Genomic DNA, 22227 nt, shown 5'->3' on the forward strand with positions numbered 1-22227 from the left:
ACTACTTGCTTCGCAATTACCGGTCAGAGCTGCCAACCACTGCCAGCATACTACTTGCTTCGCAATTACTGGTCAGAGCTGCCAACCACTGACAGTGCTGCAGGACGTATCCTCAAAAGGAATTTGGTCATGGCTTTGGATGAGAATATGTGGATGGACATAACTGCCCTGCATGTTGCAGCATCTTATCTTGACCCATCCCTGAAATCTTTTTCATTCGTTAAGGATGGTAAAGAACGGAGGAATCTACTTGAGCAGGCAGTACAAGCTGTACGGGAGAATGCAATGCATTTTAATGGCATTCTTGTCAGTGATGATTCAGACACTAGTGACCTTGAAGACATGACAACCACAGCAGAATGCCCTGATAATGAAACATCTACCAAGAAGGAAAAATATGACCCATTTGCTGAACTTAGAAATGTGGCTTCTGGTACCTCTAAAAGTAGTGGCCATGTATCAGATTTTGAAGCTGACGTTGACGCAGAGTTCCAGCGTTACAACTCTATAATTGTTGTAGATTTACAGCAACCTGATGCTGTGAGGTCAGTATTTGATCCTTTGTTGTGGTGGGGACAGCAGAGCTTTAACTTTCTGATTTTTAGTTGTTTGGCATGGCAAGTGTTAGTCATACCAGCATCTAGTGCTGAGTCTGAGAGGCATTTTAGTGGGGCAGGACCTATTGCACGAAAGATAGGAACAGCCTAAAGGATGATGCTGTGGAATCCACTGTTGTCTTTTATGAAGCTGTTAGAAAAGGGATAATCTAACTGTACATGGACAAGACCTTCTCAATTTTAATGATTTTTGTACAATCAATAAGCAAATCACAGATTTTCAATTGTATCTTAATTTATATCTCTCATTTTACAATACAATTAAAAATATAAAAACTATCAAGTGGGTCAGAAGTGAGTCACATCCACATTGGTTTGTGGGTCAAGTGGGTCAACAGGTGTGACCCACTTCCAACGCTGAACAGAACTCCTGAAAAAGCCAGTAATATCAAAGAACAGAACGCATGACTAAATTTGACAAAACCTGGTTACAACACACAATGATTCATTTGTGACCCAGTGTGGGAAAACTGAGCTTATCGCCTACTTTAAAGTATTGAGAAATGATGGTTTAAATAGTGTGTTGTAACTCGCTATACTATGTGTACCAAATTTTCACACATTTTACACTGATTCCTTACTTTCCAGAATATCCACTGTACAAGTAGCCAACAGCTAAGTGTCCTGCTATTTTAGATAGTTTTTAAACCAAGGTTGACTGTATTAGGCAAACTCCTATTGGGATAGGTGGTGGGGGCCTGAAAGGAGCTCAAGCATGGCTGATTTTGATCGTGAAATTTGATAATCTATTCATGTAGCTTTGTGTTTCTCATGAAAAACTGAATCCGCTGACATGGCAAAATAACAGATTTTCACAGACCCAGTCATATTTGAAGATACATCAATTTTAAGTAATCATTGCATTGTAATTTCCTGCGTCTAAAGCTACACAAGTAAAATTCATACCAAGTACTCATCTGTTTATTCAGGTACGTACGTTCATAAGCCAATTTTGGCAGCTTTTAATAAACCTACATTTTGCCAATATTAGAGGTGTACCAATATGGGTTTTTGGCATGTACCAATATCCGATATTGATGCCACCAAAAGAAGCCAAAAACCAATAGTCAATCCGATATTTGCATTATAGTTAAAAGTGTACATTTACCTACACTACAACAACATGTGCATGTATTCATTGCTATACTCTGCCTGTGGTGGTATACAACTTGGGTTTCTATTGTGCAATCCAGACAATTAGGCACCCAAAAACATTTTTATGTATACTCCCCCATGAAGCCTTAAATGGATATTTCTGCATTACTCCGCATTCTAATGACTTGTGAGAAAGCCGGCACAGCAAGTTTTCTTGGATATCCTGTGACCCTTTTTTTATTACAAGGTACTCTATAGCTACTTCATTTGTAAAGACTGTAATACCCTTTGTAACAACAAACACTAGAATCGTGTGCATTTATATGTCTTCTCAGGGTGTAGCGATTGTTCCAGAGTGAACAATAAGCTATTGACACTAAAGAGCCATATAAATAACATAGAAAACCAATGTACAATCCTTTTATGTACAAACTATTGTTACTGTATAAATATCGGTAGCAATATCGGTCCTCCTGTTGTTCAGTACCGATACTGAAATTGGTAAAAATTACCATATCGGTGGCTGAAATTATAGCCGATCTGATTATCGGTACACCTCTAGCCAATATTAGTGGAAATAGTAATGGTGTTTCTTTTACAGAGAAAAGATTTTGCCAAATTCTTTTATTATTAATGATATTTACTACTTTTACCAAGGTTGGCAACATTTGGGATCAAATACTGTATGTTGCCAAATGTGGCATAAATTTATAGAAACTTTTCTTCAAACATAATCTTTGCCAATATTGGTAATGTGTACAAATCTGAATTATAAATCGTCAAATTTGGATCCAGCCATTACCAATAATGAAGAAAACTGATTACTACAATTATCAACTATAAAGTTTTGTTGCCAAAGTTAACTACAAATATACATATGTAGTATAGTACATACCATTTCAGTATCTGTAAAGGTCCATAGATGATCTGTAAGGTTTAAGTAGTGGGTGGCCTTATAGCAAAGATAATTTTTGTGCAAAGATAAAAAAGTAGCACAAACTGATTCAATACAATCAACAGCATCTTCCTTGACTTGTACTCCAATTAAAATATCATGCATACCCTCAAGGTGCATTAGTAAAGCATTTTTCCTCAATTCTACATGGTTTTCAGATGACAATTCCTTAGTACTATAGTTAAAAGAGCTTAGTCTCACACCATTACAAGTGTCAGCACTTGAGTTATTGAAACCTTTAAATTTTCCCATATATCCATCACTACCAGTTGGTGAAACAATATGCTCAGGTAAAATAATCCCATCACATTTCTTGTATTGTCCTAGGAAACAATAATAAACATATAAAACAAAAACAATAACAAAAGACACACGCAGAGCCACATTTACTTGTTTGAATGTTACGCATGCTTATTGGTGCACCAATACAAATGCCAGTATCAATATCATTCTTAGTTTGCTCTATAATCGCCTGACAGTACTTTATCACATGCTTTGTAAAGCAGCAGAGCATGTAGTCAGTTGAAAATGATATTTATAAACCACGAATATACTTTAAATTAAACAAAAGAGCAGTGTGATTAGTACAGAGGAATAAATAGTACAGGGCAATAAATCCTACAATCCAAGATACATTAATTGCATTTGACAATCTCTTGAAGCACCGCTTGTTGCTTTTGTGGCCATCAGCTTGTAGCTTCGATAAGCTGACTTACTAAACATCATTATAAAGATACTAAATCTAAAAATGCTGTAATAGGGAGTTTACACGAGGAGCATATCTCCAGCTAGTATAAATAAGTCAGCTTGGTACATACCAGTTACCATTTCAATCTAAGCACATGCATACGTTTGTACGTGTTAACAAGTAGGGCCAAGGGAAACTGCATAGTAAATCTCAAATATTGCACTGTTCTCTTATTATAGGACTTGTGATATATGTAGTAGCAAAACTTTACCAGTAGTGGCTAGGGGTGTACCAATGTTAAAATCGATATTGGTATCGGTACAATATTGAGATATCGGAAATTGGTAAAATTAGGCTACATCTTTACTGATATGAGCACGTGCACGTACTGTAGAATGCCAGAAATATTTTCGTATGTTTTTGGTAATACAGTACGGAAGCCATTAATGCTACAAGTAAAAGCAGTTGTGTGGGATTCTTCACTGTTCGCGAATACAGCGATAAGTTTGCCAGTTGTAACACTCGTAACAATAGCATATCTCGTGGAGGAAGTTCCATGAAGTCATACAACAAAACTAACCTTATTGATCATCTAAACAAAGCACACTGAAGAATACAGCCAGTATTTGGAGAAGAAAAAGATTAGAGACTTGAAGGAGCAAGAGAAGTGAAAAGAGCAAGCAGCATTTAAACAGCTAAAAACGGTAGAAACCCACGTAAAAGTGAAAGTGTGGGATGTCAACAATTCATATACGGTGCATATCCATAGATTAATAGGAGAAATGATTGGTATGGATAACCAACCTTTTCCAGTTGTTCATGACACCAGATTTAGCTGTCTCATGAAAACTCTTGAACCAAGGTACACACTCCCATGCAGGAAGTATTTCTTAGAAACTGTTGTAAACATCAAAGCGAAGATGATTTAATGCTGGCATAAATTATTGTAGATGTACCTTATCTGAGTCTTACCACAGACATTTGGAGCTGCTCTTCAGCTCAGCAATCACTTATTAATTTAACAGCTAACTGGTCACGAAAGAGTTTAACAGAATATCAGCAGTGCTTCATGCACACAAATGTGAAGGCTCTCATACTGGTGAGTATATTTGTGAAAAGCTAGAGAACATGTTAAAGAACTGGGGAATTAATAAAGCACAAATTGATTTAATAATACATAACAATGCTATAGTGTTGTTTTAGTTCTAAGGAACTAAAACTAAATCTAGTTTTAGTACAGCAATTTAATTCTAGTTCTAGTACACTGGAACTAAACTAAAATTGTGTTCTATTTTAGTTCTAAAACTAAAACTAAACTAAAACTCTTTCAATTTTTGGTTCAAAAACTAGAACTAAACCAAAACCTTTAAAACTTTTAGCTCAAGAACTAAAGCTAACTAAAAGGTTTCTCAAGCAATCCTACATAAAAAGGTATTGTATACTATATAAACCACTTAACACTTTTCTTTGAAGATGGTGATGCCTGCAAATGCTACTATAAAACATTGTTATTCAGCATTAATTCTGCTGGTTTAGGTTATTTAAGCTCAGTTCTATTAGAGCTTTTGTTCATTTGTGCACAATGGCAAGTGGACATTGTGCTGAACCAGGTGGAAGGCCTAAGTCAAGTGGAGTGTGGAACCACTTCAGGTATGATAAGATCAAGAACAAAAGTGTGTGTACTGTGAAAAGTACTGATGGTTTGATTTGTGGTATATAAAGAATTTAAAGGACAATATTCTATAACCTTGAAGAAGCATTTGAAGACATGCCATACTGATGCTTATAAACATTCTGAAGCAGCTGAAATTGAAAAGACAAAAGGAGAGGTTCTTCTAGCCAGTTGAAACAGTCCTCCTTGCCAATACATAGTTTAGGATCTTAATTGTACAACCCTAATAACAATAAACATAAGGCTATTATACATTTCATCTTGTAATCTTTATAGGTGCTAACAATGTACCACTGAATTTAGTAGATAACAGCGAATTTCGTGTATTAATTGAAGAATTGGATTCTCGGTACAGTTTGCCTCATTGATATAAAACGGGAAATAAAATTGAAAAATCTATCAAAACACCAAATCTAAAGTTTCTGGAAATCTAAGGGGTGCTACCAAGGTTAGTATAATTATGTGAAGATATCTAACACTAAAACTAACACTAACTAAAATGAAACTAATACTAACTAAAATTACAGAAATATGGGGTACCGGACCTAATACTAACTAAAACTGTGGTGGAATTTGGGTACTAGAACTAGAACTAAACTAAAATGAATTTGCTGTACTAAAACAACACTACAATGCTAGCAGTAGAAAAAAGCTTCACGAGATGTCATGCTACCCAGCTTAGGATGCTTCGCACATACCCTTCAACTTGTGAATGAAGGTATCCTTTCACAGCGTGTCGTCATTGATGTTTTAGCCATATGTCGTGGAATAGTTGGCCACTTTAAACATTCAACTTTAGCTTATCATCAGCTAGATGAAATACAGGACAAACTTAGTATTGATAAAAGAAAAAGATTACAACAAGATGAGTCGACAAGGTGGAGTTCCACTCTTTACATGCTACAATCAATCAACACACAAAAGATGGCACTGGCAGTGTATACCACTGAGTATGGCTCAATCACTATGTTGAACATGCATCAACTTGATCTTGTCAGGAAGATTATTGCCACGCTTGAACCTGTAGAGGAAATAACAAAAGTTATTTCCACTGATGCAGCAGCTGCATCAGTGTTGATACCATTACTAAGAGCACTAGAAAAGTCACTTACCAAACATCATGATGATTCTGGTATTCAAACCATAAAGGGTGAAAGGTTAAGTTCACTGAAGCGAAGATTTGAAGATGTTGAAAAACATGAAGAGTTGATTATTGCCACAATACTAGATCCTAGATATAAAGACAATTTTTTTGCTACGGCAGCTACAAAAGAATTTTCTAAGCAACGTATCATTGATATGTGTGATGAAGTGAGTGAAGTGAACAAACCACCAAACAAAAGGCAGCATACTGATTAATGATGATGGTACTAGTGCATGCTCCAGTAAAGTGTGGGAGTGTATGAGTGAAATATTAGAGGACTTGGAGGAATGTACTGATGACAGTGTAGGTACAAGTGGAATGGAATTAAACTGTTACTTAAGGGAGCCTTTGATCTGTTTTCAAAAGGGTAATCCCTATGTTTGGTGGAACGAGAATCAGCGAAGTTACCCACTTTTAGCCAGAATACCAAGATGATCCTTAAGTGCTACACCTACCAGCGTGCCCTCGGAGAGACTCTTTTCTGGAGCAGGAAACATTTATGATCATAGATCACGGCTTACAGCAGAGAAAGCTGAAATGCTACTATCAATCATGTATAACTTGGAAATAGTGGGACATAAGTATTAGCTTATTACATTTCCAGTAGCTATAGTTTAAAGTTGCCACAGTGTGTAAGCAGTCAATATTAGCTTAATGTGTTTTACAGTTCATATTACAGTTAACAAGTCTAATCATTCAAATGTAAATATCGGTTATAGAATCGGTTTTCAGTGTTAAGACTATGTAAATATCAGAATATCGGTAAATAGTGAAAATTTCTTATTGGTACATCCCTAGTAGTGGCTGATTTATCTTGATAATATACCACTTTGATACCTCAGATCAAAGGAAACCACAGGGTTATATATCACATATTTCTCTGACCACAGGGAATCGCCATGTGGTTTGGGGCGATATGTGACCCCATCTGACAAAACCGGTCTCATCGCCCATGTCAGCTGATTCAATTTTTCACCCAGGACACAAAGCTACATAAATAAACTATCTAATTCCACAATCAAAATCAGCTAGACTTGAGTGGTCTAGTTTTGCTGGCTGCTTTTCCCAAGCCCAGTGGTGATCCGTACATGTGGTGTGGGACCTTAATGGAGTTCTGGTCAGCCTGGAAATGACTGTATGTGGCTGTACAGCTCTGTGGTGTTGAATATGTACCTCTGCTGTGCATTTCCTTTCATTTTAGCCAGTTTTGATACCCCAATGGCCCAAAGCTTGGCCTGATTCATCCATTGGCCTTCCTTTTCAATTTTTGAACACCATCTTGCCCGTCTTCCAGGGCCTCCGCCTCCCACCCAATTTGCAGCTTGCCTGATACAGTCAATCTCGGTTTAAAAACTATCTAAAATGGCGGGAAACTTGATTGTTGGCTACTTGCACAGTGGATGCTCTTGAAGGTAAGGAATTGGTGTAAAAATTTGGTACACATAGCTTCAACCATTGGCGAGCTACAACACTAAATACTTAAAACCGGCATTTCTCGATACTTTTAAATGGGCGATAAGCCCAGTTTTCCCAGACTGGGTCACATTCCATGATATAACCCTGACCACAACTGCTTTTGATGCTGAGGCAGTTACAAAGCATCAGTTCCCTTTGATTATATATATATAGAGCTATTAAAGTTTGCATTGTGGGTTTGAATTAGAGCTGCTTAAAGCTTTGCATTGTGGGTTTGAGCTAAACATTTTGGTTTAGTTAGGGGCATTATTGTGAAGCAAAAAGAATTGAGTGAGTCAGCATTGCACAGTTCAGTTACTAAGCATCCCTAAATAATCATTTTTGCAAAGTGGGAATTGTTTTTTTACAGAGTACATTTCAACTGCATGAAAAGATTCCTTAAACATTCACAACCTGTATGCCTAAGTGTTTATTTTAGCACCTTAGGTTACTTTATTCATCCACAAAGTGGTTATTTGGCATCACTACAACCAGTGAAACCCACAATCACTTCTTTTTTGTGCCCACAATTTAAACCCACAATCGATGTTTACAAACCTCTGTATAAAACTAATACGGTGAATGCAGGATTGTCTTCCTTCAGCTATTAGGTGAGCATGTCAGAGTGGTAAATATTTACTTATACTGCGGCCCAAGGGTGTGGGCATATGTATCAGGCAAATCCCGAGTGGCCATGGTATAATACTATATAAGCAGAGATCCCACTACATGCGCTTCCTAAAATTTTGGTTGTAAAAGTTATCCTAGAGACATATAACGCGACAAAAATCACCTTACGGAATACAGCTACATTAAAAACAAGAAAACACATATAGGAGGCTAGGTATAGAATTTTGGAAAAAACATGTTGATGTTGTGCCACTTCTAAAAACCAGGTGCTATGCAGCTAGCTAACTCAACCAACTACGTATTACTATTTTATTATTAATTTATTGGATTTCATAATCCATGAAATTTTTGCAATTCTTCAATTACGTTGCTATGCACTGCTAAGAAAGTGCTTATGAAACAAACTACTTTTAACAACATATTACGTACAGAAGTATCTTTTAAACTGTGTTTCATAGTTTGACTATCGTGTTTTTTCCCACAAATTCTCTTTACAAAGCCTCAGAGCTGCTCTTCATTTTCATTCGTGTACGTTGTGGATATGCCCCCTTTCCAACTCAAAGGGATAAGCTATTCTTGGTAGTCTACAAGGTTTCTCAATTGTGAAACACCTGTAAGTGAAACCCAAAGGGAAGGTAATTAACAAAGTCTGAGGAGAGTTGCCACACCTGTATTTCAGACCGCCGAAAAGAAACCACCTCAGACTAAAGTTTACCTGTGCGTAAGCTAATAGACTTCATTTTGCTTATACTTCTTATGTAAAAGTGGCTTTTACCTTGCTCACATGGGTGCGTATGGACAAACAGATAGATAGGTACACAAACACACACACACACACACACACGCACGCACGCACGCACGCACACAACACACTTTTACGAAAACAATTTTAGTAAACCAGGCATACACTTGGTTTAAAAAATCACCAAAACTCAAAATTTCATCTACCTGCCAGCCAGCCTGACTGCCAGCTCACCCATCTGCCTGACTGACAACAGTTGCAAGGCTGGAGGCCAAACGAAGTAACGCATAGCCCCCGTTTTATACCACAATAACAAACTCACCAGTGGCATGTGACTTTTTGGGGTTTTGGCGAGTGTGTGCCCTCTCGCCTTCCCTTTCCTTTTATCTTTAATCAGGATGTTCATCCTGTTCTTCATTTAATGAAACCAATTTACTATACAGCGGAACCTCGATTATCCAAACTAATTGGGGGAAGGGTGTTCATATAATCAAATAGTACGTAAAATTGAAGTTATACATATGAATACAGAACTTTGCTCAACTATTTCAATAAAGACTAAATATCCTAATTGAGCAGTCGATTGGTGTTTGGATAATTAAACGTTCAGTTAATCAGTGCTCAGATAATCAAGGTTCCACTACACTACAATATGTGCTCAGTGCTGTATGTATGTGTCTCATCACTCAACAACTCCTTAGTATTGTAGATCCAATCTTCAATCTCTAGCAGCTTTTTATTTGTACCATTAGCATCACTATCAGCTCACTATTCATAATCTTACTCGCAGCGGGCATTAAAAAGAATACTTCCAACTTGCACATCTTCTATCAAGGACACCTCACTCAACACCTCAGATATAGTATGTTATCACTTTGACTTGCACGATGCATATATTCTCACTCACTCATTGCTTCCCTCCAACTTGCTCACATTTGTTCACGTGATAGAGGGCATTAAATGGTATTTCAACTTTTGTTTGTCTAATGATGTTATATATTTATAGCAAAATGACATGATTTTCATATCAAAAGCTACAGGGCAGCGTTGTGAGAAATCGTTGCGTTAGATCACGTGAGTTACAACATTTACTGACAATGGGGCCACGGTAGGGCACAGGCCTATGCCACTGGTTTGTAGCTGAGCACTGGGTAACTTTTTTATAACAAGTGGCTGACCTCCCCACAGGGTGACTTATTTGTAGCTGGACTCTCTACAGCGTGACTTGTTTGTGACTGAACTCCCACAGGGTGACTTGTTTGCGGTTGAATTCTCTACAGGGTGACTTGCCTACATGGTGATATGTTTTAACTGAATTATCTACAGGGTGATTTGTTTGTGGCTTAACACTCTACTGGGTAACTTGATTGTAGCTGAACTCTACAGTGTGACTTGTTTGCAGCTAAGCCTTCCACAGAGTGATTGTTTGTAACCGAAATATCTACAGGGTGACTTGTTTGCAACTGAACTCTCTCTAGGGTAACTTTTAAAAGCTGAACTCAACACAGGTGACTTTTTTAAAGCTGAACTCTCTACAGGGTAACTTGATTCTAGCATTCATAACTATGCATGCCCACACTAATGTAAGAAAGAAAAAAAAAACTGTTATCAAACTGTTAGTGAACCATTTTATCCTTCTCTGTCATTTTCTAGGAACAAACTTTTATGTAATGACTTAGGTATCAGGCTTATTTTGAGTCTAAACACCAACAATTTGATTGACAATAAACAATCAATGCAAGCAAATTCAACTTTATCAAGTCGGATTAATATTATCTGAATACCTAAGTTGGGATAAACATTACAAACACATCACTGCTCATACATACAAAATGCTTGGACTAATTCGCCGTACTTTTGTCCTCATCCATTCACTTTCTACATTGGTTAGACTGTATGCATCATTGGTAAGATCACAGTTACTCTAATGTATGCAAGTTTGGCGTCCTCACTTAATGAAAGACATTTTAAACCTTGAAAGAATTCAACGTCGTGCCACTAAATACATCTTGAATGATTACACTAGTTGTTACAAAGACCGTTTGATAAATCTGAGGCTCCTTCCTTTAATGTACATATTTGAACTTCAAGACATACTGTTTGCTATTAAATCTATCAAATCACCAACTAATCAGTACAAAATCAATAACTACATCACTTTCAACTCTACCAATACTAGATCAGGCTCCAGCAACAAACTCTTGTTACCTCAACATCTTAACAACATATCGCGACATTCTTATTTACATCGTTTACCATCCCTGTGGAATGCCATACCAATTCTAGACCTAAACATGTCAGTTTGTTTGCTGAAATCTAAACTGAAATCATATCTGTGGGACCATTTCCTGACTAACTTTAATGAGAACAATAACTGCACTCTACATTACTTGTGTCCATGCTCTAGAAGTCACCAAACTAAACCTCCAACTACCAATTTGAATCACTTATAATCTTAACTATGTAACTATGTAATTACTTAAGTAGTTAGTATTAATTGTATGTATTCTATGGCTGTTGGTTGCTACCAACAGACCTCTGGTTTTTTTTTTTTACACACTATAAAGCCTAAATAAACAAATAAAACAAATACTTATACAGTTATGTAGCTGACCACTTACATAAACATATAGCTACCACTAGCCTTTTCATAACAATGTGAATACAGTATATATGTGTACACACACATGTGCAAGAAAATAACCTTACCATACACTGAAATCTTATCTACATGTAGCTTAAGAGAACGATCAATTACACCACCATGTGTTTGAGGTCCTGATATGAACTCCAATGACTCTACCAAATCTTTGTCAGTTGCAGGTGATTCCACATGATACTTGTATTTGCGAACTTCAGAATTTTTGTTTAAGACACACATGGGGATTTTAATAGAATAGTGAAATTCAAGATATTCACCACCATTTCTATAAAATCAATATAAAACTAATCACCACAATATAAAAACACACACATAAATATGTAAAAAGAAGCCTTACAGCTTTTCCAAACTTAAAAATTCAATAGCATGGGTGTATTTAGGCCAAAAACTATATATCTTGCTGAATACCCCAAATCATATTGAATAGAATGGTACAAGTCCCAACTCTGTAGTACGTTGGGACATTCATGAGAACAAATTGTGACTAGAATTCTTTCCAGTGACTGCTTACAGTGTATTGCTTACAGTGTATGTATAAACCAGATGGCTATGCAATAACTCAAATTATCTTTTTTGTCCCCAGCCTGTTTCAGCACCAAACAGAGAACAACACCTGACAACCAAGCCCATCAACGTGTTTCAGGCAAGAGAACAACTTACAGTAGTGATGGCAGATCAAATGAACAGGACAAACCTGTCATGCATTCAATTGGTCAACCTGCCAATATTTTCCAAATTTCAGCTTGATAGGAGCACGCGTTTGTAATTTATGGCAGATTTTGCAAAGTGTGCAAAAAGTAGTGGAAGGAAAAAAACCAAGAAAAATTTGGCTGCTAATATCTAAGAAATAACCGGGGCAATTTTCTTCAAATTTCTTATGTAGACTCCCCTACTACGTGGGCACTTGTGTAGCAATTTGGTTCGAATCAGATAAGAGATCACAGAGCTACATATGAGTGAAAATCATATTTTCTTTCTTCCTGTTAATATATTCATGGTGTGGCGTACCGGCTTATTGGGCCTCACGACACACTACCACGTCTTGATCAAACAATTATTGCAATAACAATAATTTTTTGATATATTACTAGAGTTGTACTGATAATTGGATCAGTAATTGGTAGAGGCCAATAATTAGCTGTTTTTACCATAATTGGAAATTGGTTGTAATGGGCTGTGGCCAGCAGATTATTAGTCTATTCAGCTTCAGCAGCTGCAGTACCACTGGAGGGCCGGTTTCAAAGGCTCTGGTATGTACTTGGGTAATTTGTTTATGTTTTGTGGTAACCACAAAGATAATAGTGATGGTTCAGGCCCTAGCCCACTTGTCTGACTAGCAACTTTGATTGAGATAAGTGTACAATTTCACAGAATTGGCTTTACTAGCTCTACTTTTAATGGAGTGAGCGCAAGTATAATTGTAGAGACCTACAATCGGGTATCGGTTAACTATCGGTAAAACAGGGTAACAATATATCGGATATCGGTTTTCCCTAAAAAGTGAGAATCGGTACAACTCTATATCATAGGGGGGGGGGGGGGGGGGGGCTAGGGGGCTGAAGCCCCTCTCAGAAAGATATCATGCGAAATTATCCTTCTTGGAGTGGGGCTGAAAACCGTGATCAAGATCGAGATACTCTAACAGAGCAGTCACTCTAATAAAGCAATCATAGTATTAGAGCAGTGTGCAGCGAGCTATGTAAGGATTTTATGTAGTTTATCGGTATAATTCGTAGTTGGTAAGGTGGGCAGCTATTGTCAGTTGGTTGTGACCTTTTTTTTTTTTTGGTCTCACTTTACCAAACCAGAGACAATGTAGATCATTTCCATAAGTCTGGGTCAGCTCAGTCCCCCTTCATATCAACTCCTTCCTCTGCCCTTGCTCTATATATTACCAGCACTATTGTCCAGTAGGGCGTTAAATACCAAATGTGCAATGTTAGCAATCAAAATGTAGTGTCAGCATAATATTCATGCAATCTGAAATGAAGCCATATACATCAAAGTACCTATAGTCTTTTACCCAGTTATAACCCAGCAGTGGTAGATATTAACAACTCTCCAAGATATGAGGTCATATACATCAAAGGATCAACTTAGATATAAGCCAGTTAAGTATATCAGAGTAGTCATAGAATATCTACACTCATCCTCGGCTTCACCTCAGACTCTGTCAATTACTAAGGGAGATATTTTACTCCTCTGAGTTATAAAGTATAACTTACCATACAGTTTATTCACAAGCATGCCATGGAATAAGTAGTAGCCTTCGTTGGTCATAGGTTGGTTCAACACATGGTGTATGCAGCTACCTATATGGTATGCAACTGGGTGTATAGGATTACTTGTTGTCACATTCAGTAGTTTCCTAACTCTTCATCATAAACATTCAATGAAACATCTATGTTTTATGTGTGTGCATAGGTAGCTATGGGTGACAGTAGATCTTCACTGCTTTGTGAGTGCTGTCTGTCATTCTTGTACTATACATATGTTCTAGCATTGAAACCAGGTCAGGTGATCCGGATCAACCGGGTCACATTATGTCTGGGTCATCCGGGTTTGACCTACTTTACAAATTATCTGGGCCTGATCTGTATTGGATCGCATGTGAAGCAAATTAATTAGTCAGATGATATAAACATGCCATAGTCAGTCCCAGTGCAACCCAGCTTCTTTCATGAGCCACGCCCACTTACCGGGATCATTGTCTGTAGCCATGTATACAATCATGCCCATTTATCCGAAGTCTGTAGATATGCATGAATCCATGCCCATAACTGCCTGCAGGCATATTTGGAGCCATGCCCACTAATCAATTGTTACTGACCGAGACATGGTCTAGTCTTGTGATGGGCAAACCTTTTTCATGAGCCATGCCCAATTTAACATCAGGAATGTGCCGTACTGTATTCACAGTGTTTTCGGTATACACAAAGCCACACCCACTTCCAGGAAATGCATATTTACATCTGCTAACTTATATAGAACCATGCCCACTGACTAGTATTGCTATTTACCTGCTTAGTTTTTATCTAGCTACCCTTGTACTTAACGTGCTAGTTGAGAACTCATAATGTCGTACGTAGCTCTTAGTGCATGCATCAGTTATAATTAATTTGGGTCACATGTGGGTCAGATCTAGGTCTGAGCCAGATTGCTATTCAGGTCAGCTAGTCATCCAGGACAGCAATGGGACCGGTTTCAACACTGGTAGCTCATTGATGAAAATAGGCCTTTGCTAAAACTTCTAGCAGGTTTTAGGAAGTACTTTCACAGCCACTGCTGCTGCCTTCTGGTAGAGAAAGGATGGCTTAAGATCACTGGTACACTAAATTCTGAAATCTCATTTCTTAGTGTTCTGCATCCATTACAGTAGGTTTGTTGGTGAAGCTATCTACCATGAAGTAAGAATAAGGATGAGAGTTACTGTTTTGTGGGAGCTTACATTTAGCAACATTAAACATTAAAAGCCAAATACTGGACCACTGTATTAGGCATCTAAGTAACTTTGCATCCTTAAATGTGACTCACTGGGTGAAAACTCGACTTGTTTGTATAATTCTGTTTTAGAGATAAATGCCATTGAAATACATTGGGTAAAAACATGTGCTACATAAATAATTTAATGCAACATTTTAATTGCTTCTAAAGGAACACTCTAATTGAAGAATCTAATATGGCATTGGATTCGCCTTTTCATGGAGAGTACAAATATCTTTGTTCGTTTCTGTAAATGTGAGTTACATGTGCTTGTTTACGTTGTGATAAAATGTAACTTTATCGTTGCCATTTTTAAGCTTCAACAGCCTTCTTGCTTGATAGCATGGGTGTATTTAAGGCAAAAACTCTACCTTGATGAATGCCCCCATTTCATGGTGAATAGAATGACACAAGTCCCAAACTCTGTAGCCCATTGCACTTGAGAAACAAGCGTCTGTAAATTTTTTTCCATATAGGCACAGTACAAATTGACTGTTTTCTTCTTGTCTATTGCTATATGTAACTCCAAAAGCACTTATCAGAAAAGGCTGATACTTTAACAGTCCATTGGTTTTTCTCTCTAGACAACAAAAATTTCATAAAATGAAGTTTGAGGAATATGCAAATAAGTTGGTTTTCTCTCAGCAGGTTACAAATCATCAAAAAACATTTAATAACAGAATAGATTTTAGTATCATCAGCAAACATTCTTAAATTACCTTGAATCAGATCAGGGATGTAAGCTATAACTATTGAACTTAAACAGTATAACAATTCATAGAGTGTATAATATTTACTGTACAAATAGCATAAGTATAATTAGTTGCCATGCCCTCAGGCCTGCTACACATAGCCTCTTGTGAGTAACCCACAAGTTCTATAATGTTCGAGATATGTATGTGACTAAGTCACAAAGTAAACCCCAACTGTGCTAACCTCAGAAGCTATACGCGGATAAAATGGTTGGAAACTTATCTGTTAGCCATTTCTACATTGGATTCCCTGGAAGCAGTGTTTATTCTAGGATTTCTCCTTTGGGGGGGGGGGGGGGGGGAATCAGGAATTTGGGGGGTGAAAAGGTGAAATCTGCTATCTAGTTGTCCAAGTTCACAACTATGTTAAACACTTGAAATAGTTGCCAAATACTAGTTAGTCATTTAACGCTGTGTCATGAGTGTTGATTTAGATGTTTGTGATTGGGTGAAGCCAGATTGTATGATCAGGCTTTCTGAGATTAAATCCGGTGGGTATTTGTGGTGACTATGTATGCCATTTTAAAAGTAGAATTTTTTACAAATTACACATTCTGAGATTGAATTTAAGGACAATTTTCTGAGTTAAGCATGTTAGTTGGAAAAATCTGGGTAGACTTGGGCTCTCAGATATTGAATAGCCATCACTTGCATGAAATTTAGTTAGTTGTATATGTACCCTAGCAGATTTTTAAAAATTAATTGATCTGATACTGAATCTGATAACATTTTAAGGTTGCATTTGCAATTTTTAAACTGGAAAAAATTTTTAAATATTAACCACTCTGAGAATGAATCTGAGAGCATGTTTGGTGTGCCGTTTTAAAAACAAGCTTAACCTATAAGTATAGTGTAGTAGTCACTCACAATTTTAGGGGGTGAGTCTGAGATTTTAAGGGGGGAAAGTTCCCCCCCTACAGCCCTAGAATAAACACTGCCTGGAAGGTAAGTAATTGGTATAAAAAGTGTGAAAATTTGGTACATATACGTAGCTTCAACCATTGGCAAGCTACAACACACTAAATACTTAAAGCCAGCATTTCTCGATACTATTAAATAAGTGATTAGACCGGTTTTCGCAGATTGGGCCACAAATATAAAATCTTGCAAGAAAAAATTTCCTAGCACTAATATCATCATGTCCAACCTCCTCTGGTTTAACTTCTAAGTGTGGTCAGGCCTACTGGCAGGTAAATCGAATACTGCATTTGGATGATTTTAAAAAAAATTGAATATTGATGCTTCCATGAATTCTTTGTTATTGTTAATGCTACAAAGATTCAGCATTCATTTATACTAAGACTACAGTACCACCTAAACAAAACATCGGGATGTGAACATGCTTACTCCTCGAAAGTTTAAGCATTCGAAACTATGCAACTCAGAACCAAAAATTAGTTTAATGGCATGTAGTATAGTAGGTATATAGAATCGTTTATTAATATACTTTATGGGCAGCAGAAATTATTGGGTGGGTCATGCTTAACCGGGCTTGCATCGTAAAACTGGTGTTTAATTATTTGTAGAAATCATTTGCCTATATATATTTACACAGTTTGTAATGTTGCACATGTAACAAAAGGACGAGATACAATGAAAGTGGCATGGTCTACAATATCCAAATAACAACATTTGTTTGTTGTACATTTTTTTTTTACTTCTGTGCAGAATTTGGTGTGATTATCACACAATGCACAAATGTTGTTCTATGCCACTCTACCACAATTACTACACAACATAATGTATGGGCAAATAGCAAACCTTTTGCCTTTTAGAAGCATTGGACCATGACAGCTATCAAATGTTCCCAGTTCTTTAGCAGCAAATCGTAAGTACACCTTTGATGACTTATCCAAGTGCCATTGTTCAATGGACAGAAGACAGTAAAAATCAACTGTGACAAAGTCATTTTGTTCAGTTTCTGGTGGGAAATACAAGAGTGCTTCCTTTTTACTGTTATCAAAAGTGCCCAGTTGCTTCCTTAAGCCTCTAAACCACTCAAGTTTGTTACTGCATGCCTCCTGAACAAACAAAAAAAAACAACACAAAAAACAAACAAACAATAAAACAAATTGTCCATATAACCATATGTATGTCTGCAAAATTATCATCACATTAATATGTGTGTATTATGTATGCGCATAATCAATGGTAGATCTTGCATGAGGCCCTTTGGGTACGTAAATGTCCTTTGCTTGTGGCAGCGGCATGTGCCTGAAATTGTAGTCCTGACAATGCTTGCAGTCTGGGCTTTGCTCTTCTATCATCTACATGAGGCCTCCATGAGATACTCTAGTAAAGCAATTGCCCCTCTAATATGTACAACAGTCATGTGTTCGATACTCAAATAGAACAGTCATATGTGTAATGTAGTCTTTATCATAGCTTAGCCATAACAAAATAAAATATATAAACTAGCGTATTTAATTTAAATATTAAGTAGGGATACAAGTATAAAATAGTGAAACAAGAGTTGTCTATGAATGATAGCTAGTTCTGTGGGAAAATCCCTACTTTCACATTAAACAAATAATTTTTATGACATGCTGACATAGGGATTTCCCACAGAGCTACACATGTTATAATACCATCATTCATATATCTTGTTCCACTGCTTTTTATTGCCTACATAATTTTAAATATACATATATGGAAGTTTAATCTCATTAAAGCAACCAAGAAATCAACACACCATGCATTGAGACTAACTCTACTGATATGCAATTTGCAACAGTTTTTGGTCACACTCAATATTCCAATAAAATATAAAAGTTTCATACTTTCAAATGAGGTAAGGATTTAACTTTCTAAATGAGCTTGTATGTAATACCATGTCGAGACATATGATTCTGAACTATATTTGTGACCAGATCTGCAAAAGGGGTCTTACAGCTTTTCCAAATAAATAAGACTTTGACTACTCATATCTCCTTACGCTTTTGACCTATCACCTTCATATTACAGTAAACAATGGTGGTATGTTAGGGGTATACTGGGACCAAATTGCAGGGTAGTACCATATTCATAAGTCAAGATATGGGTTGCCACATACATGCAATTGGAAAGGCTATAAGACCCCTTTTCGCAGATCCAGTCACATTTATGCCATTATACATTAAACAAACCATAGCTTTTGCCAGCTTTTTGTCCTTCATCAAGATATCAATCAGTGCTTGACAGCGCAATAGAAAAATATAGAATCCTGTGGTTTCAGGCAAATCATAAATAAGACATCGAAGGCTTGTGCCAACATCATGTAACTTTGATAGCAATGTTCTGTCTTTAGTTTGAACAAGGGCTTCAGAAATCCTGATAAAACTTACAAACTGATTGTAGTCTGCAAAAAAAAAATATTTTTACATAAATAATTTATAGGTACAGTACTCCATTGATTATCCAACCCCCCTGGGCCCCTGGGACCACTACAAGCTCAGATAATCAAAAAGTTTGGATAATCAAAGCCCATTCATTTATATGCAGAGCTCTGTTAAAATAACATACATCTTTGACAAAATACTCTAATAAAGCAGTCATTTCTACTGTTTGGTTAAGAAAGTGTTCGAATAATAGAGGGAACACTGTATACAACTATGTGTGTGTGCATACATAGAAATTTACCAAAAGCCCAGCTGTACTAAAAGGGGAGCAGTTGTCAACATGATTAATATCAGTGAAATTAGATAATAATGAAATACTAATAAGCTAGTAAGATTTGTGCAAACACTTTTCTTACAAGAATGTAGATATATGCCATGAAATTACATCCTTTGCCTCATGCAGTCATTACACTTATAACTTCACACATGCGTGGAAGAATTCTTCTAGTGGCGCCACTCACTTTTCTGCATGGGTAAAGGCACAATCATGCCTGGGCAAAGGCATAGCCATGTATTGGCAAAGGTAGAGCCACATGTGGGCAAAGGTTCAGTCATGCATGGGTAAAGGTAGAAGAAAAGGCAGAACTATGCGGTGGTGATGAAATTTCCAATGCAGCATGGAAATTTTATCACCCACGCTATGTGTCATTGGCATGGTTGTTAGGCCTGTTATGCATTTAAGTGTAGTGCAAAACATAGCAATTACATAGCTACGTATGTATTACGTATGGTTAAAACTTTTAACGTGTTCTTTTAATGCAAAGCTGTAACAGTACCAGTTTAACAACATCTCAAGGCTCCATAAAGCTCTCTGTAATATGCACAATAGTGACAATCTACTTTAAAAGCTTTCTTCATGCAGTAATGCAATCACAGTTACCAGACACGAGGTCAGAGTTCATACAATTAAAGTTCACTTATTGCATATATAAGTACCAGAGAACGGAGATTGAAGCTTGTGTATAACCCACATTGATGCCACTATGCAGTATTAACTCATATGAATAGCCACCTGTTACTGTACCAAATCAAGCAGTAGTTCACATTTGTGTACGTAGCTAGAGTAGCTATCATTTTCTTGTGACTCTAATTTAGTCAGTAGAAAAATTCATTAAAAGTTTGCCTAACAGTTGGCTTCCACTTAATTCGGTTACAGTCTAGTTATAATGATAAATTATACTATAGTGAAAAAGGAAAGCCGCAGCTTGACGAGTTGAAGTCTCCATTACCACACTTGGCCTGTGATGACACTGATGAAGAAAGGGAGCTACAAAGCGTAGCTCTCACCCTATAGCTTAAGAAATAATAACAACAGGGTTAACATATACACCTACTTAAACTTATAGATTAATATCATCTGTAGAAACTTTGCTTGAGATCAAGGAATTCCAAAGGAACATGTGTGGCCATTTTTGTAATATGTAAACACAATGTGTCGTTGAGCTGCCATGCATGTCATGTTGTTAAGTGGCACAATGTGGCTGTGTGATACATGCATAGTTTGTGTGTGTGTGTGGCACACTCAGCGTGGCTACATGGCACCACACATAACCACTTGTGTTATTATGAAGTCCACCAGAAATCCACTTCTAGAAAACAGCATGGTACCTGGTAATTTCAATTACAGGTAACTAAAATTGCTATGAAAACAAAAGAAGCAAGAGTTGAACAAATCAGTCATATCAACCTAACACTTCAAAGTTGTAACCCACAGATTTCTATTCAGACTCCATGGCCAAATACCTTATAGTATGTGATGGCGATGTGATTAATATCTATACAAACACAGCCAAGCTGTGAAAAGGGGTGTGGCCCCCAAAAATCCATAGTGAAAAAAGATGCGAACTTCAAGGTGGCAGCCAAGAAATGAATGTGATGGTAGGTTAATGACAAAGATTTCAAAGACAACAACTCAGGCGAATTTGTGTTCGGCATTAAATTCACCAGAATTTTGATTATTAAAATTTTTGCCATTAACCTACATGCCATCAAAGTCATATCTTGGCTGCAACCTTGGATTGCACCTCTTTTTCACCGTGGCTTTATTGAGGCCGCACTCTTTTTTCATAGCTTGTTGTTTTTGTATAGATATCACTTCTTCTTGTATTTGAATACTCCAAAGCTGGCCAGCTTTAGAGTTTCCTTTACTTGTTTTTAATTTTGTTAAAAATGCATCATTATAAAAAATATCCAGAGAATCAGTTCAGCTTTTGCTCCTTTCTGCAGTAGAGAAAAAGACAATACTGTATGAAAATTATCATATGTCGTGTCTCCTATAGCTAGGTAGATTAGCTTGTAGCAGAAATCTCTACAAACTTACTACAGAGTGACTTTTAATGTAGCTGGACTCTCTTCAGAATGGCTAATTGTAGCTGAATTATCTACAAGGTGACTTGGTCGTAGCTGAATGCTCTATAATAGGAGGGACTTGGTCATAGCAGAATGCTTTGGGTTTTTTTTTGTAACACTTTTCACAAGGTTTGCTTGTAGCTGATACGTATCTATACAGGGTGACTTGTTTGTAGTTGCACTCTCTACACAATGACTTATTTGTAACTGCATGAATACTATGCTGGTATTGGGTGACTTTTTGTAGCTGAACCCACTACATGGTGACTTGTTTATTATCCACAGGGTGATTTGTTTGTAGCTGAACTCTCTACTGGAGCACATTTTGTAGTTCTACAGGTGACTTGTTTGTGACTGAACTTTCCACAGGTTATTCATAGCTGATCTCTCCACAGTGTGATTTGTTCATAGCAGGATTCAGTACATGATGACTGTTTGTAGCTGAGCTCCACAGGCTTGTTTTTGGCTGAGCCTTCCACAGAATGATTGTTTGTAGTTGAAATCTCTGCAGGGTGACTTGCTCATAGTTGAACTCTCTACATGGTGATCTTGATTATAGCTAAATGTTCTAATAGAGTGACTTATTACATAGCTGAATGTTCTATT

The 22227-nt window shown here is 37.0% G+C and overlaps 1 protein-coding gene across 1 annotated transcript in view; it reads right to left on the reverse strand.

The window, feature by feature from the left end:
• The window catches only part of LOC136263846 (E3 ubiquitin-protein ligase rnf213-alpha-like), a 247317-nt gene that overhangs the window by 160979 nt on the left and 64111 nt on the right, over positions 1-22227 (reverse strand). The window contains exons 13-16 of the mRNA XM_066058473.1: positions 19021-19232; positions 17657-17916; positions 11708-11925; positions 2608-2990 (exon numbers count right to left, since the gene is read on the reverse strand). Of these exons, the coding sequence (XP_065914545.1) occupies positions 2608-2990; positions 11708-11925; positions 17657-17916; positions 19021-19232 (1073 nt within the window). The remainder of the gene's footprint in view (positions 1-2607; positions 2991-11707; positions 11926-17656; positions 17917-19020; positions 19233-22227) is intronic.

The sequence above is a fragment of the Dysidea avara genome, chromosome 1, assembly GCF_963678975.1.
Source record: "Dysidea avara chromosome 1, odDysAvar1.4, whole genome shotgun sequence".
Lineage (NCBI taxonomy): Eukaryota > Metazoa > Porifera > Demospongiae > Dictyoceratida > Dysideidae > Dysidea > Dysidea avara.